Raw genomic sequence first — 14,096 nt, forward strand, 5'->3', positions numbered from 1 at the left:
ATCCATGAATTTTAATTCCAATTGCCACAATCTCAATACTCTAGTCCCTCTCCTAACATGTTTAGGAATATGTGTGATTCTAAAAAGGACAACACTTTTGGATCACTGTTATACTTTTCTGTGAAATGAACAACCAATGTGTAATTTACATCGTTTTTTATGGCTCTAATATGTTCTAATATGCACATTTTGAAAGCACATATGGTGGAGCCACTATAGTTCCGTTTATAAGGGCACCCAATCACATAATTACATATTGCTTTAGGCAGGTAATTCGATGTTTCATGTGCCAAGGTTTGGATTTATTATATGTCAATACATTGTCTTGGATAGCTAAGTCACATATATTGCATTCGTTGTATCTATAAAATCCATTAGATTTATTGATGGTAGAGAGACAATTGTTGTCACTGGTTTTAGTCTCAATCATTCTCAGAGAGATAATCTGTTTTAATGATTGTGCCTTCGAAATTGTGATCTGTGCATAATCACTTATCACGCCACAGCGATCTTTGTCACTTTTGAGGAGAGCCCAATGTTTAGATACAATGTTACTAATCGCCTTCAGTTGTGGATTATACTTAATAATGAATCGAACAGTATTAGATTCATAATTCACTTTCTGTTTTTTCTTTAATAGATCACTTCTGTTCCTTATTTTGGCATTCAGATAGGCACCATCAACTGCTTGAAGCAAGTAACCTATAGCAAATACACTTTCTTGCATAGTTTAAGCCTCCTGAATAAAATCGCCTTCTCTTGAGCGATTTAGTGTGGATCTCAGAAAGTATCCAAAAGAAATGCTTCTTAATTATTGTATTAGAATGATGACTCCTTAGATGTAACACCAAATTGGAAGCATTGAGCTTCCTCTACAACTGGCTTGCCAATTGGTTATTCACCACTTTTAAAAATCATATCTAAAAATACAATTTGGTCAGTACTGGCAAGTACTGTCAAATCAAAATTCAACAAGTTGTTATTCTGCATCCCAACATACTCCATTAACGTATACATGGAACCTTTTCCAAATAATAAACAAATCATCAATAAAACAATGCCGAACAATAATGTGATCTAAAAACCTATCTAATGACAGAGACTATGCTGCTGTCTCCTCCAACCAGCCAATTTATAAATGTGCATATGTTGGATCCATGCAAGAACCCGTACCAGTGCCTTGTTTCTGTTTGTAGTACTTTCCTTCAAATAAAAAAATCATTGCATTCCAGACACAATTGTAACATCTTCAATATCATTTAATTATCTTGTTTATAACTTACAGAGCAAGTGTTTAGAAATTATTCACAGGCTTTATTCTCTTATCATGCACTTTGCTCATATCTAGGGAACTCACATCAAGGGAGACAAATAAATAATAATGTTCCCATTGGAGATCTTGTGATGTATCCAATAATCATACTGTGTCACTAATACATGAGTTAAGATCCAATACAAAAGGGTGGAAATGATTGTCTAAGAACTTCGAAGTAGTTTCTTGTAGTGAATTCAAGGAGGAGACTATGGGTCTACCTGGAGGATTGAGTAAGGACTTATGCACTTTGGATAACAGATTAAAAAACATTGTTCACTGGATATTATCATCTCAAAATAGTACCTCTCCCAATCCAGCAAATTGCTGGTCTTCCATTCATCCAACATATGGCCTCATCACGAGTTTGGCAGTAACCCTTAAAATCGGCGGTAACGCTATCAGCACCGAATTTAAGGGTCCGTCGGATCACGAGTACAAATACCACTGGCACCATTACAGCCGGCGCAAGTACAGCCGGCTGTAAAAGCATCGGTTGTAAAAGTGCAAGTATCCATTTGCGCTAAAACATAGCAATCACAAGTCTGACATAGGCGCTATAAGCGCCAGAAAAGCGACGGATAATCCGCCGAAAATATCCCCAGCAAAATGCTGGAGATAAAAGAACACAGGGCACAGCAATAAGGGCCCAAGTGAAACCAATGCAAATCAGAGGCCTACAAAGGACCCACCCATACACAACACACTCTCCCCAACATCATTACACCAGCAGGAGCAGGGAGAAGACAGCAATAAGGGCCCAGGTGAAACCAATGCAAATCAGAGGCCTACAAAGGACCCACCCATGTACAACACACCCACCACAACACCATTACACCAGCAGGAGCAGGGAGGAGACAGCAATAAGGGCCCAGGTGAAACCAATGCAAATCAGAGGCCTCCAAATGATCCACCCATGCACAACACACCCTCCCCAACACCATTACACCAGCAGGAGCAGGGAGGAGGCAGCAATAAGGGCCCAGGTGAAACCAATGCAAATCAGAGGCCTACAAAAGACCCACCCTTGCACAGCACACACTTCCAAACACCATGCAGCCATTTGGAGCCGGGAGACTTGATGTGGACATTTACCTGCTGCGCTTGGAGCTACAGAGGCCAGCAAAACAGGCCAGGGCCCTGGGAGCGCAGGAGGTGGTGGGGATGAGGAGAAGGAAGAGGAGAGTGCACCAGCAAGGCGGCCAGCCATCCCCAGGCCCAGGCCAACACCCTGGGCCCTGACTGATGGCCAGTTGGTGACCGAATATAGGCTGGACAGGGCAATCATCACCCAGTTGCTGGACACAATCCAGGCTGACATCGGCTGCCGTTTAGCCATCAGCACAGCAGTACCCCCGCTTGTGAAGCTTGTGTCCGTGCTACAATTCCTCGGGACTGGCAGCTACCAACACACCATTGCCATGATGCACGGCATGGCCCAGTCCACTTTCAGTGCCATGCTGGGACAGGAGCTGGATGCACTGTTGATCCATGTGAATGAGCACATTGCATTGCCAGCCACACAGGCACAGGTGAACCAGCTGAAGGGTCAATTTCATGCCACTGCCCAAGTTCTGAATGTAATAGCAGCCCTGGACTGCACACATGTAGCACTCGTACCACCCCAGGCGTATGAGGCAGCCTACAGAAACCGGAAAAATTACCATTCCCTGAATGTGAAGATGACATGTAGCCCTGACCTCACCTTCAGCCACTGCTGTGCCCGCTACCCAGGATCCACCCACGACTCCATGGTCCTGCGCAACAGTACCCTGCCAGCGTACATGGATAGGCATCGAGGCCAAAACACATGGATGCTGGGTGAGTACAAATGTAGTCCGTAATGCATGTTGAATTACATCTGATGGGGCTGGTCACACACAGTGAATTCCCTGCATGCCAATAGGCAGCACCATCACTGCAGCACTTCCATGCATGTACCTTGCACGAGAACCCTTGGACATGTCCAACACAGCGGAACACACCCAGTCTGGATGTCAATGACATGTGGCAACACAGTCACATATGGAAGGCCTACTACCACAAAGCCTCCTGTGTGTGTTGCAGTATAGCTTCCCACCCTGACACAGCACAGACATCCCACCCTGGCCACCCGACAGTCATGCCAATGTTAAACGAAAGTCGGCACATCCACAAAAGCACTGCACAAAAGTAGTCTGACTAACGACAATGTAAACCCCTGAAACACTGACCCCTGATTGGCCAATCACATGCCTGGAGAACAGTACATGATAGTGGCAACCAGCAAATGCAACAGCAGCCAAAGGGAATGCCTATGACACATGGGCTAACCACATGTCGCATGCACAAGCAGATGTAAGGGTCGCCTCCTCCAGTGACAAGGGACAGAGTACTGTTACATTTAGAAACAGAAGCGTAGCAAGTTGTAAGTACTGCATTGATTCAATGCTGCTCCTAGCACAGCACACCCCACAATGTAAGTGACCAAATGATAAGTAGGCCACATGTAATACATGAGTGTGATGCACATAACAACTCACAAATACATAGATAAACAGCTGTATGGCAACCTCACACCATACATGTCCTGGAAGTCAAAGGTTTTATTCCAACATTGCAATGAGATAGCATGACCTTCTCGAAACAAACTTGATCCTGCTGACAATGTCACTGATGACTGAGCCTTGTGCACCCACTGAACCTACCTTGTCCCCATACCTGCTTTCTCTCCCATGCAGATGATTCTGGATATCCCCAGTAAACATGGCTCATGACCCCTGTGCGTCATCCATACACTGCAGCTGAGTGGGCATACATATTGCCGATGGACGTACGCGCATCTGCGTGGAAAGGGCATTTGAACTGCTGAAGGCACGCTTCCGGTGCCTAGACCGTACGGGAGGGGCATTGATGTATGCACTAGAAAAAGTTGGAAAAATTGTACTGACATGTGCCATGCTGCACAACATGTACTGTCGCAGGAATGTGCCACTGCCCCCGATGCTCATGTGCTGCCACCTAAGGATGGGAGTGAAGATGATGATGTGCCAGAAGGTGTTGCACGTGCACACAGAAATGGACTGAGGGAGGGGAGGTTGGCCAGACAGGGCTTGATTGATAATTTTCTTTGATACGGGTGACGGCTACATTTTGCACATGTCACTTGAAGATTAAAGAGCACTTAATCACTATCACAACTGTCCATGCTTTGTATGAATTTTAAATGTGATTTATTCAAAGATTGTCCATCCCCCCTCTCCCCAGTGAACACCCAGCACACAATCCCCCCTGCCCCAGTGAACACCCAGCACGCAATCCCCCCAACCCCAATGAACACCCAACACACAATCCCCCCTCCCCAGTGAACACCCAGCACACAATCCCCCCTGCCCCAGTGAACACCCAGCACGCAATCCCCCCAACCCCAATGAACACCCAACACACAATCCCCCCTGCCCCCAGTGACACCCAGCACACAATCCCCCCTCCCCCCAGTGAACACCCAGCACACAGTCTCCCCTCCCCCAGTGAACACCCACCACACAATCACCCCTCCCCCAGTGAACACCCACCACACAATCCCTCCTCCCCCAGTGAACACCCACCACACAATCCCCCCTCCCCCAGTGAACACCCAACACACAATCCCCTCCCCCAGTCAACTCCACACAACAGTGCAGGTAGGTGCATGTTCTCAGGGTACCCACAACAAAGCCATGTCCAACTATGATGGCTGTGGGCGCTTTCCATGTCCTGGCCCCTCTGGTGTGCGGGATCTCAGGTTGCGCAATGAACAGCGCCTAGGTGAAGGCTCAAGGGATTCCTCCGTGGGTGTAGTGGAGGTTGATGGGACTGACCCGGTTGCCTGCAGATGCTGACAGAAAAGGTTGTTTGATTCCCTTGTCTGCTCTGCCTCGCACAACTCCCGTACCCTTTGGCCACACCCTGTCAGGGCTGGGGTGCATTGCTCCACCACTCTCCGTGTGCACGCATTGTTTCTGGCAATGTACTTGCAGCCATGCCGTAGTGACGCGCTGATGGCCTTGATGCGCCGGCTGTGCACTTTGGCCATGGACTCCACTTTTGCCTGTTTGGCCTGAATTATGTCCAGACGTCCCATCACAGCTGCTCGTGTGACGAAAGGCACCCTTGGTGTAGTAGGTACCAGCCTGCCACTTGTGCGCTGTTGTGGGGGGGGCTGCATGGGGACATGTTGGTGGCTTGGATGGGGCTGCCGGCTCTGAGTGCCGGTCTTCAGGGCTGCCATATGATGGTGTGTCTACATCTGGCTCTGGTGTGCAGACACGATGCACATGCACACGTGGGGTTTGTGCTCCCTGTGTGACTGGCCCTGGGGTCCCCTGTGGTGTCCCCATCCCTTCAGCATCACTGCTTCTGGGGGAATGCAAATGCCCTGCCTAAAACACAGCTGGAGGTGTCAGTCCCACATCGGGCTCTGACCCACAGGTGACTCCCTCTGCATTGGTAGTGTTCATGGTGGCTTGGGGTGAACTAGGCGCTGATACCCTGCAGGAATGTGGGTGCTGCAGCGGTCTGGTTGGGCTGCGGTTTAGTGATGTGGGATGTGTCCGGCGTCGGTTCCCTTCGGCACGGCCCCGGTGCGGGTTGGTGGTTCTGGTCGAGGTACGCTGCCTCGGGTGCTGTGATGGAGTGGCCTCCTCACCGTCATCGTCATCCCGTGAAGATTGCCGTGTGCCTGTGGGGTACATAGGGTGTGGATTGAGTTCAAGGCAACCTACATAAGTATCAAGCAGTTCATGCCATCAAGTAGGATTGTAGGCAGTAGCAATTATGCATGGCACTTGCATTTTGTTCAATCCCCATGTAGTAATTGGTGGAATGTGTGAGTGTGGAGGAACACTGCATGGAAATGTTTGTGTGCCATCATCACATGCGGGATTGGGATGCAACATACTCAAGGTCCTGGGGGTGTATTCATGCGCACTCACACTCTACGTAGCTGTCCCACGCTATGGATGTCTGTCCCATGCCCCTTGTATTGATGCACTGCATGTGCAGGGGAGTCTAGGAGGCACCACGGTTCAGTGGTTCAAGTACTCAGTTATGGGTGTCTTCAGTGCCTCACACACTTTCTTCACATTCATTCACTCAGGGTCTGCATGTGTGGTCCTTTCAGACACATGCATTCGGGGTGGGACTCACCTGCAGTTGCCTTGATACCAGTGCCTGCCTCTGCTCCACCGATTCCCTCTATGGTGCCCATGTCGATTAGGGCAGTCAACTTCTCCTCCCAGGGTGTGTTTGGGTGGTGGTGGCCCTCCTCCAGTGCCCCTGCTTGCACTCCTGTGCTGTGAGAGTATGCCGCGGACTCCCACAAGCAAGTCATTGAGGCGCTTGCGACAGTCCTCGCCATCCCAGGGCACATGCCCCTCTGCAGGCACCCTTTGGCTGATGTTCCTCCAGCTCTGTGCATGACACTGCCCACTTGTCTTGTGCTGCTGCAGTTCATTATGGTGGACCTCCTCAACCAGTACGGCCAGCTCCTGGTAACTAAATTTTAGTTTTCTAACCCTGTCCAGGGCTGACTTGCCCCTAGTGCGCTCCTGTGACATAATTCACTCTTCCCACGGGTGGATGCTTGCAGGGGCTGTGATATCCGATGGATTGTGATTTCCAAGATGGCTGCCGCTTTATTTCCCATTCCTGTGGTGACGCGTTTCCCGCACAGTATTAACGCAGTATGACGGTAGCACACAGTGCGCTGGATTTAAGGGTTCTTGGGCACTTTTTTCTGTCGAGCGCTATTTGTGCTACCGCCATGTCCCTGCGCGTGTGCACGCAAACTCGGGATCTGGCGGACTATCCGCCGGGGAGCTTGGAGTTAGCGCTAATAACGCTCGACGGTAAAACCGCTGCATTACCGCCCAACTCGTGATAAGCCCCTATAGTATCAAAATTCACTTTAATTTGCATGATAACAACATCATTAATCAATTCATAACATGTTATATCAGATAGCTGCGTGTAAGCTTCCCCTAAATGTAACTTTTTTCCCTGATAACTAGTCCACCACCCTTGTCTGCATGACGAATTACAATGGTGTCATCAATTTTTAAACAATATATTGCTTTTAGCTGTTCCAGGTTTAAATTCCAATCCTTACCATTATAATTATTGGATAAGGTTGTATACGAATTGTTCGTTTTACAACTGTTCGAATTACAATTGACCTTTTCACAATTTACCAAATTGTGAAGGTCAATTGTAACATATATGTGGGGGGAAACCCCCCACAACCCCCCACCTAACGCCAAACCCCCAAAACCCCTATATATATATATATATATATATATATATATATATATATATTACCAAACAGATATATATATATATATATATATATATATATATATATATATATATATATATATATATATATATATATATGGTCAATTGTGACCCTTTAAATTTGGTCAATTGTTCATTCGAACAATTGTAAACGAACAATTTGGGTAATACCTTGGATAATCTTTTAAGATCTTTGATGACTAAGTCTTCAAAAATATCAATTTTGTTTTCTGAAACTTGGATTTGATTTGGAAATCTCTCTCAGAGGTCAAATTTGTGGGTATGCCAAATTTGACAAAGCTGTCAAAGCCATCCAAGTCAGCTCTATAGTCCTTATTCATATTATCTAACTCATCAAGGCAAATTAGAGTAGATATATATTTTACTTATAAAAGGTTTATAACAACAGCCTCCATGTCTAGAGTAGAATAGGTTGCTGTTGGATTAGTCAAACAGTATTTGGTCAATTTTAACATTCAAATAAATGTTATTAAGTTAATACTAGTAGACACAAAATCAAAGGTGGAGGTTGTAAAAACAGATAATCCTAATTCTAACACAGATTGTTCTGTAGCTGAAATTACGCTATCAGAGATATTGGTGATCTTCAATTCATATTTCTATTTGTACAGCTTCTGCCTCTCGATCTTTCACTTCTCCCATAGCGTGATGTTCGACTCTGGGAGGTCTCTTCCAGGTGATCTCCTCCCGTTCTTGTGTGTTTCTTTTGTCTCCTCTTTTTGGTGGTCTTCCTCATGTTTTGCATTCTATCTTGTTGTTCATATGGAGGAGCTTGAACTCCAAACATTTCAGACACGTAGGTCTCATCTCTGGATCCGAGGATTCAATTTCCAAACGTGATGTCTACTTTACTGGAAACATTTTAGATGTAATGTCAGATCAACAATTGTTCCTTAATTGGCTGATCAAATTGCTTGGCAAAGGTGTAAATCTGAAGACCCTAGATTTGTTGTAAGAATTCCCATTGATGTAATACACTGTAAAATTATTTTGTATTCATTTGCACTTGCACTTTTTTAGTGGATGTGTTTGTTAACATATTAGTAATGTGGGAAAAGCTCTAGCTTTTTAAAGTATCTATAGTCAAAGTTTCTATTGACATTTCGGATCTTGAAGTAGACTATTGTTTATTTCATTTGTTTTCATCAAATGGTACGGACTTTGTCGCCACTCTAAGATGGTGGCTGTTTTGTCATTTGCTATTTGTACTTCTGCATAGATCCCCTTATCATGTGTTGGGGATCTTTCAAGCTTTAGGAAGCAAAGAGCATTATTACCAGGGAGACTTGTGTTGTAATAGAAACATGTGTGACAAAGTTTCAATTATGGTGCGGAATGCATGGCATGATGGAAAATTTGGGGGGATTGCTGCCACTGCCATTTGTGAAGTGTAGAGATTTTAGGATTTTAAATCAATAATATGTTGCACTTTTCATTTTAAGGAAACAAGTGCTTTGGCTGTTTTTTGCACCTCACCCATGCTGTCTATTGGAAGCCCAGGATTTCTGGTGGTTTGTTAGTTACATTGACTTGTGAAATAGCCCCATCCAAACCTATGTATATATTAATTAAAGAAAAATGGTCCTGGGTGATAGTAAATAAAAGGAGACAAGGCAGACAGTTGCCATTAATCATGTATTTTTGGTGCAAAGATTTTTTTTTTATAGATGCATAACTTTATGCCAAACAAAAGTGTATGTAATACTTCAAATAAAAAAATAAAATATTACTAAGTATGAATAAATATTGCTAATGCATTTAGCACCAAAAGCAGCTGGTTGGAACCTGTATTATTTAAATTCAGCATATCATGCTCTCGTGTGGTCTTTTGAAACCATCATCTTGAAATCTGTTGTACATTAAAACATGTTGCAATACATTAGCATATACATGTGAGTCATTTGTGTAATAGACTTCACTATTTCTGTCTCGAAATACCCAAAATACTCTAGGCCATATTTATAAATTTGCACATATGATGCAAAAACAGACATTTGATACTCTTGTTGGAGAATATTGCACATACATAAGTGACCATCAGAAGTTTTACCTATGCTTGTGAGAGCCTGAGATTGGATTAAACTCTCTGAGGCTTAAGCCCAAGCAAACCCTTACAGCGTCCATGTAAGCCCTGGTGGTTTGGAGCCAGGCTGTCTGGGGACCCTGGGTTGTTGAAATTAATAGGCATGAACAGGTCTATTTCAGTGCTTGCAAAACAACCAGCTACGAGCACAAGCTAACCCCTTATTTTGCACAAGCAAATGAAGCTTACATTAAAGCACAGTGGGTACAGCCCTCTGCAAGCTACTGTCAGAGCACCCTTTTCATTTGGTTTTCTTTTGGTTCAGCAAGATGAAAGGCTTAGTTGTCTCTGACTGTATTTCATCAATGTTAGCTATCATAGTTGTATACTTGTATTTGTATTTATTAAACAACAAGTCATTAGTGAGTGCTGTCGTCAGAAATGCTATTCATAGGTACAGAAGGGTGGCATCTTAATTTAGTTTTGGAAAGGCTAAAGAAGTAGCCTTTTGGGCCTTGAATTAGTGAAAACTGCCAGTACTTGCATCTGAAACAAGCTATTTGTTTTCCAAAGCCTTTGCAAGAAGTGAGACGGAGCTTCAACCTTTTTGCATGGATGAAACACTGTTTTTTTGTTCAAATAAGCTTCCTATTATCAGTCTTTTTCATTGTCAGTTTTGACACTTGCATTTACAAAAATGGGATAGATGGCTGTATCTCCAATATAAACAAAATAAGATACTTGCACTAACGGTTTGAGGAGTAAGTGACTCAGTGATTCAAGGATCGCAATATGTTAAACCAAATATTCCCAAAGATTTCCTAACTGGTATTTAGCAGGCTTCTTAGCGTTGCAGTCATCTCAGAGACCCAGTTCTTGATTTTGCCAGCCGCATTTACTTCCCTCCCACTTGGCTTTGGGTGTGTATCTGGTTCAGATATTATTAATCTCTTTTTCAAGACTGTAAACCGTGTGACATTTTCAGTAGTGTGTGTATAAGAAAAAGAGTTCATTTGGATGTATGAGGTGTAACCATACTATATGAAAGCTTCTCACCACAGTGTATAATGATTCAATATATCATGTGTATCTTTCAACATGGGGTGGGGGAGCAGCCAATAAGATTCCTTGGAACAAGGGCTGAATCTAGTGATCCAAGCCTGCGTTCCATGGAACCTGAAGGCTACTACCCCCGCCCGCTCCACCATCTTCCCCTCTCCCTCCCTTTTCTTTAAATGTACCCGTTACCCCATCCCCAGCCCCACTTACCTCTTTACTTCTGCAGCAGCAACTGCCGCTGCACTGTTGCTGCCGCTCCATGGCTGCCATGGAAATGGAAGAAGGGCTCCGTATGGAGGCCACCTTCCAAATCCATGGTGGCCTTCTTGAGACAGTTTTTTCATTCAATGAACGGTACGCGCGTGGCATCCCTACATTGAATGAAAATACAATTTTCTTATCACCTTGGGTTTCTGGATTGGAAACCCGGGGGTGCTAATAGCGTAAAGCACCTGTTCCAAGGGCTGGAACGGTTGATGACATCCCAAGGGTCTTAGTTAAACGTTCTTGCTATACTTGGGCCCGTAATTCTGGCCCTGGGCCGTTATCACTCATTGTAACCCTTGGAACAGGTGCTTAGCCCTTAATTATGTAGATTTCAGTGAATAGCGTACACATTTTAATAATGATTGTATATGTTTTGACATGGAGTGTAAAAGAAGTTTCATTTTACAGTATGCCTTTTTATTATGTTGTAGATGCATTACAATAAAACATATATGTTTCATTGCACACAGTATAAGCATTTTTTTCATTATGTCATGCATGCACTTCAGCATGTTGTGTATGAGTCATTAGAATGTAGCATGCACATCTCACCATAAGTTGCTATGCAATGTATGCATTTCAAGCTGCACTATATGTATTTCAATATAAAATGGATGCATCTCAATATACTGTGTAAACATCTCTGTATGTATTGGGTATATCTCAGCATATATGCAGCTCAATATACCGTTTATGCACCTAAATGTACAAAACTATATCAGTGTACAGTGCATATGCTTCAATGCACAATCCATGCATTGTAGTATACTGTACATATATAATTTAGTATATAATGTATGCATCTCAGCATACAGTGCCTGTATTTCATTAATTAATGTATTCATCTCAAAATACTTTATATGCATCTCAGTACACAACGTATGTACCTTAGGGTACAGTGTACCTCTTAGTATACACTGAATGTATCCAGCATGCAGTGTATCTATTTCAATAGATAATGCATGTATCTCAGTATACATTTTATTCCTCTCAATATAAAGTGTGTATCTCAGTGTACAGTGTGCATATTTCAATAACTAATGTATGAATCTCAATATATGAGATAAACATCTCAGTATGTAATGTATACATTTCAGTGTTCAGTATATACATTTATGAATCTTGAATTATGTCCGAAAACCCCCCTTCTCCCCCAATAGAAATGTCTCAGGCTGCCTTTACAGTCACTTGGTGATGTATACTATATTCATATTTATTTTAATTGATTTCCTTAATTTCATTGTAATGATACATGCAAATGTGAATGTAATGTTTTTTTTTTTTTTAAATGCATTTACAATGTAAACTTTACTAACAATGATTGTGCCTGCACTAAATTGCTGGAGTGTGATTTTTATTGTATTGGGAGTTCTGCTCACTGCCTTAAAAGCGTGTGTAAACATGGTATTCATGTCTTCAATGCACCATACGAATTTTTTGGATTTGTGACACAGAGTGTGGCGTGTATTGGAAAGATCAAATCGGCCACCCTTGTCCATTCCATGCCACAAAGCCAACACCATCTCGGCCCACATCTGATTTTGATGCGGGCAGCCACGCTTGTGGCACCAATTAAATCTGACAGTTTTCACATCTGCTAAAAGACGACAGATTCCAAAGGACTGCATACAAATGCCTCCCGCCATGCACAGACATGGAGGGCAACATTTATGGTTGTTTGCATTTTGAGAGTTAAACATTCATTGGAACCTGGGAGCACACAGAGATCTCTGAATTATTTACGCATCAACATGTAAACAATCGATATTGCACAGAGGCAGGCCTATGTCTAATAGGCAGGTCTTACTAATAAGACCGCATTTTACTTAAATGTACACCTATGTATAGCTTAACTGGGTATTTAAAAAATAAAATAAACATGTGTTGCTGTGAAGCTGGAGGACACAATAACAAACTTGTTTCTCTGTCTTTCGGCAGGTTGAAATCGTTATGTCCTTGCTATCAATGTTTTGCCCTCCATTGTTTGAAACAATCGCTGTCATGGAAGACTACCATCCACGGGTTGCGTTAAAGTGGCAGCTTGGTCGGATCTTTGCTTTGTTTCTTGGAAATCTCTATACTTTTTTGCTTGCTTTAATTGATGATGTGAATCTAAAGGTAAGAATGAGCACGTTCATAAATGTTTCACACACGCACATGCAATATTTAGTTGATTTGTCAAACTTGGGAAAACCTCAACTTAATGAAAGTACAAGTAGTTTCAGCAAGGGTGCAATATAACCATGAATACCAAATTAATAGCAGGGCATGCAACCCTTGTGGGTGGGACACAGACTGAGATGCAAATGAATATTTCTCCTCCGTGAATAGTCAGTGAGCTAAAACGTGGTTGTTGACCCTCGCAAGTGGGCACCTTCCCATAGATCATTGGCTGTGTTCGTTCTTGGTAGAAGGGCTCCTAGAACCTTTTGTGCAATAGTCAATATATAAAGGCGACACACATTGTGTGAACCCTTCCTGAGCAAACTTTCTTTTACAGCTTTCCCAACTGTGTCTTCTGTAGACGCCACTAAGGAGGGAGCCAGCATACACATTTTGCATGGCTGGATGACAGTTTTTATAGCTGGCTATGAGCGGGGCCAGGAAGCCAGTGGGCTACCAATCAAACCTGCCCCCGTCCTCTGAATCCAGGAGTTTAAATAGCTAGTATGTCTTCTTTTGGCTGGTCAGATGCATCTTTCATCCCAACTCATAGGATATTTAGTGTCACAATGTGATGTCAATCATTGGAAGTGTGGGCCATCTAAGAGCCGATCCCAGCAGTTAAGTCTAAGGCTTCATCATAGGGGGAACATTGCCATAGCCTGGTCACGTGTTTACCCTCTGCTACTGTACGTTTGCTGATGCTGTCAGGTTAATGATTGTGTAATTGTAAGTACTCCACTATGTCACTGGAGACGTTTGACAGACTCTTGCTTTAGCACACTTTCAGATCGGTGTTGCGGCTGAGAGTCATGGCACAGGGATGCCTTCTGCCTCCAACTGCCACAAGGTAGGAGGGCTTATAACCTCCCAAACCAGGTGCTGGTGTCGCCCCGTTGCACACCACACTTCTGTTGACTTCCCCACCTCCTCGCTGTC

The 14,096-nt window shown here is 43.7% G+C and overlaps 1 protein-coding gene across 1 annotated transcript in view; it reads left to right on the forward strand.

Annotated features, from left to right (window-relative positions):
* The window catches only part of LOC138510277 (transmembrane channel-like protein 2-A), a 1,079,160-nt gene that overhangs the window by 653,414 nt on the left and 411,650 nt on the right, over positions 1 to 14,096 (forward strand). The window contains exon 12 of the mRNA XM_069625812.1: positions 12,933 to 13,112. Within this exon, the coding sequence (XP_069481913.1) occupies positions 12,933 to 13,112 (180 nt within the window). The remainder of the gene's footprint in view (positions 1 to 12,932; positions 13,113 to 14,096) is intronic.

The sequence above is a fragment of the Ambystoma mexicanum genome, chromosome 6p, assembly GCF_040938575.1.
Source record: "Ambystoma mexicanum isolate Mex_15411 chromosome 6p, UKY_AmexF1_1, whole genome shotgun sequence".
NCBI lineage: Eukaryota > Metazoa > Chordata > Amphibia > Caudata > Ambystomatidae > Ambystoma > Ambystoma mexicanum.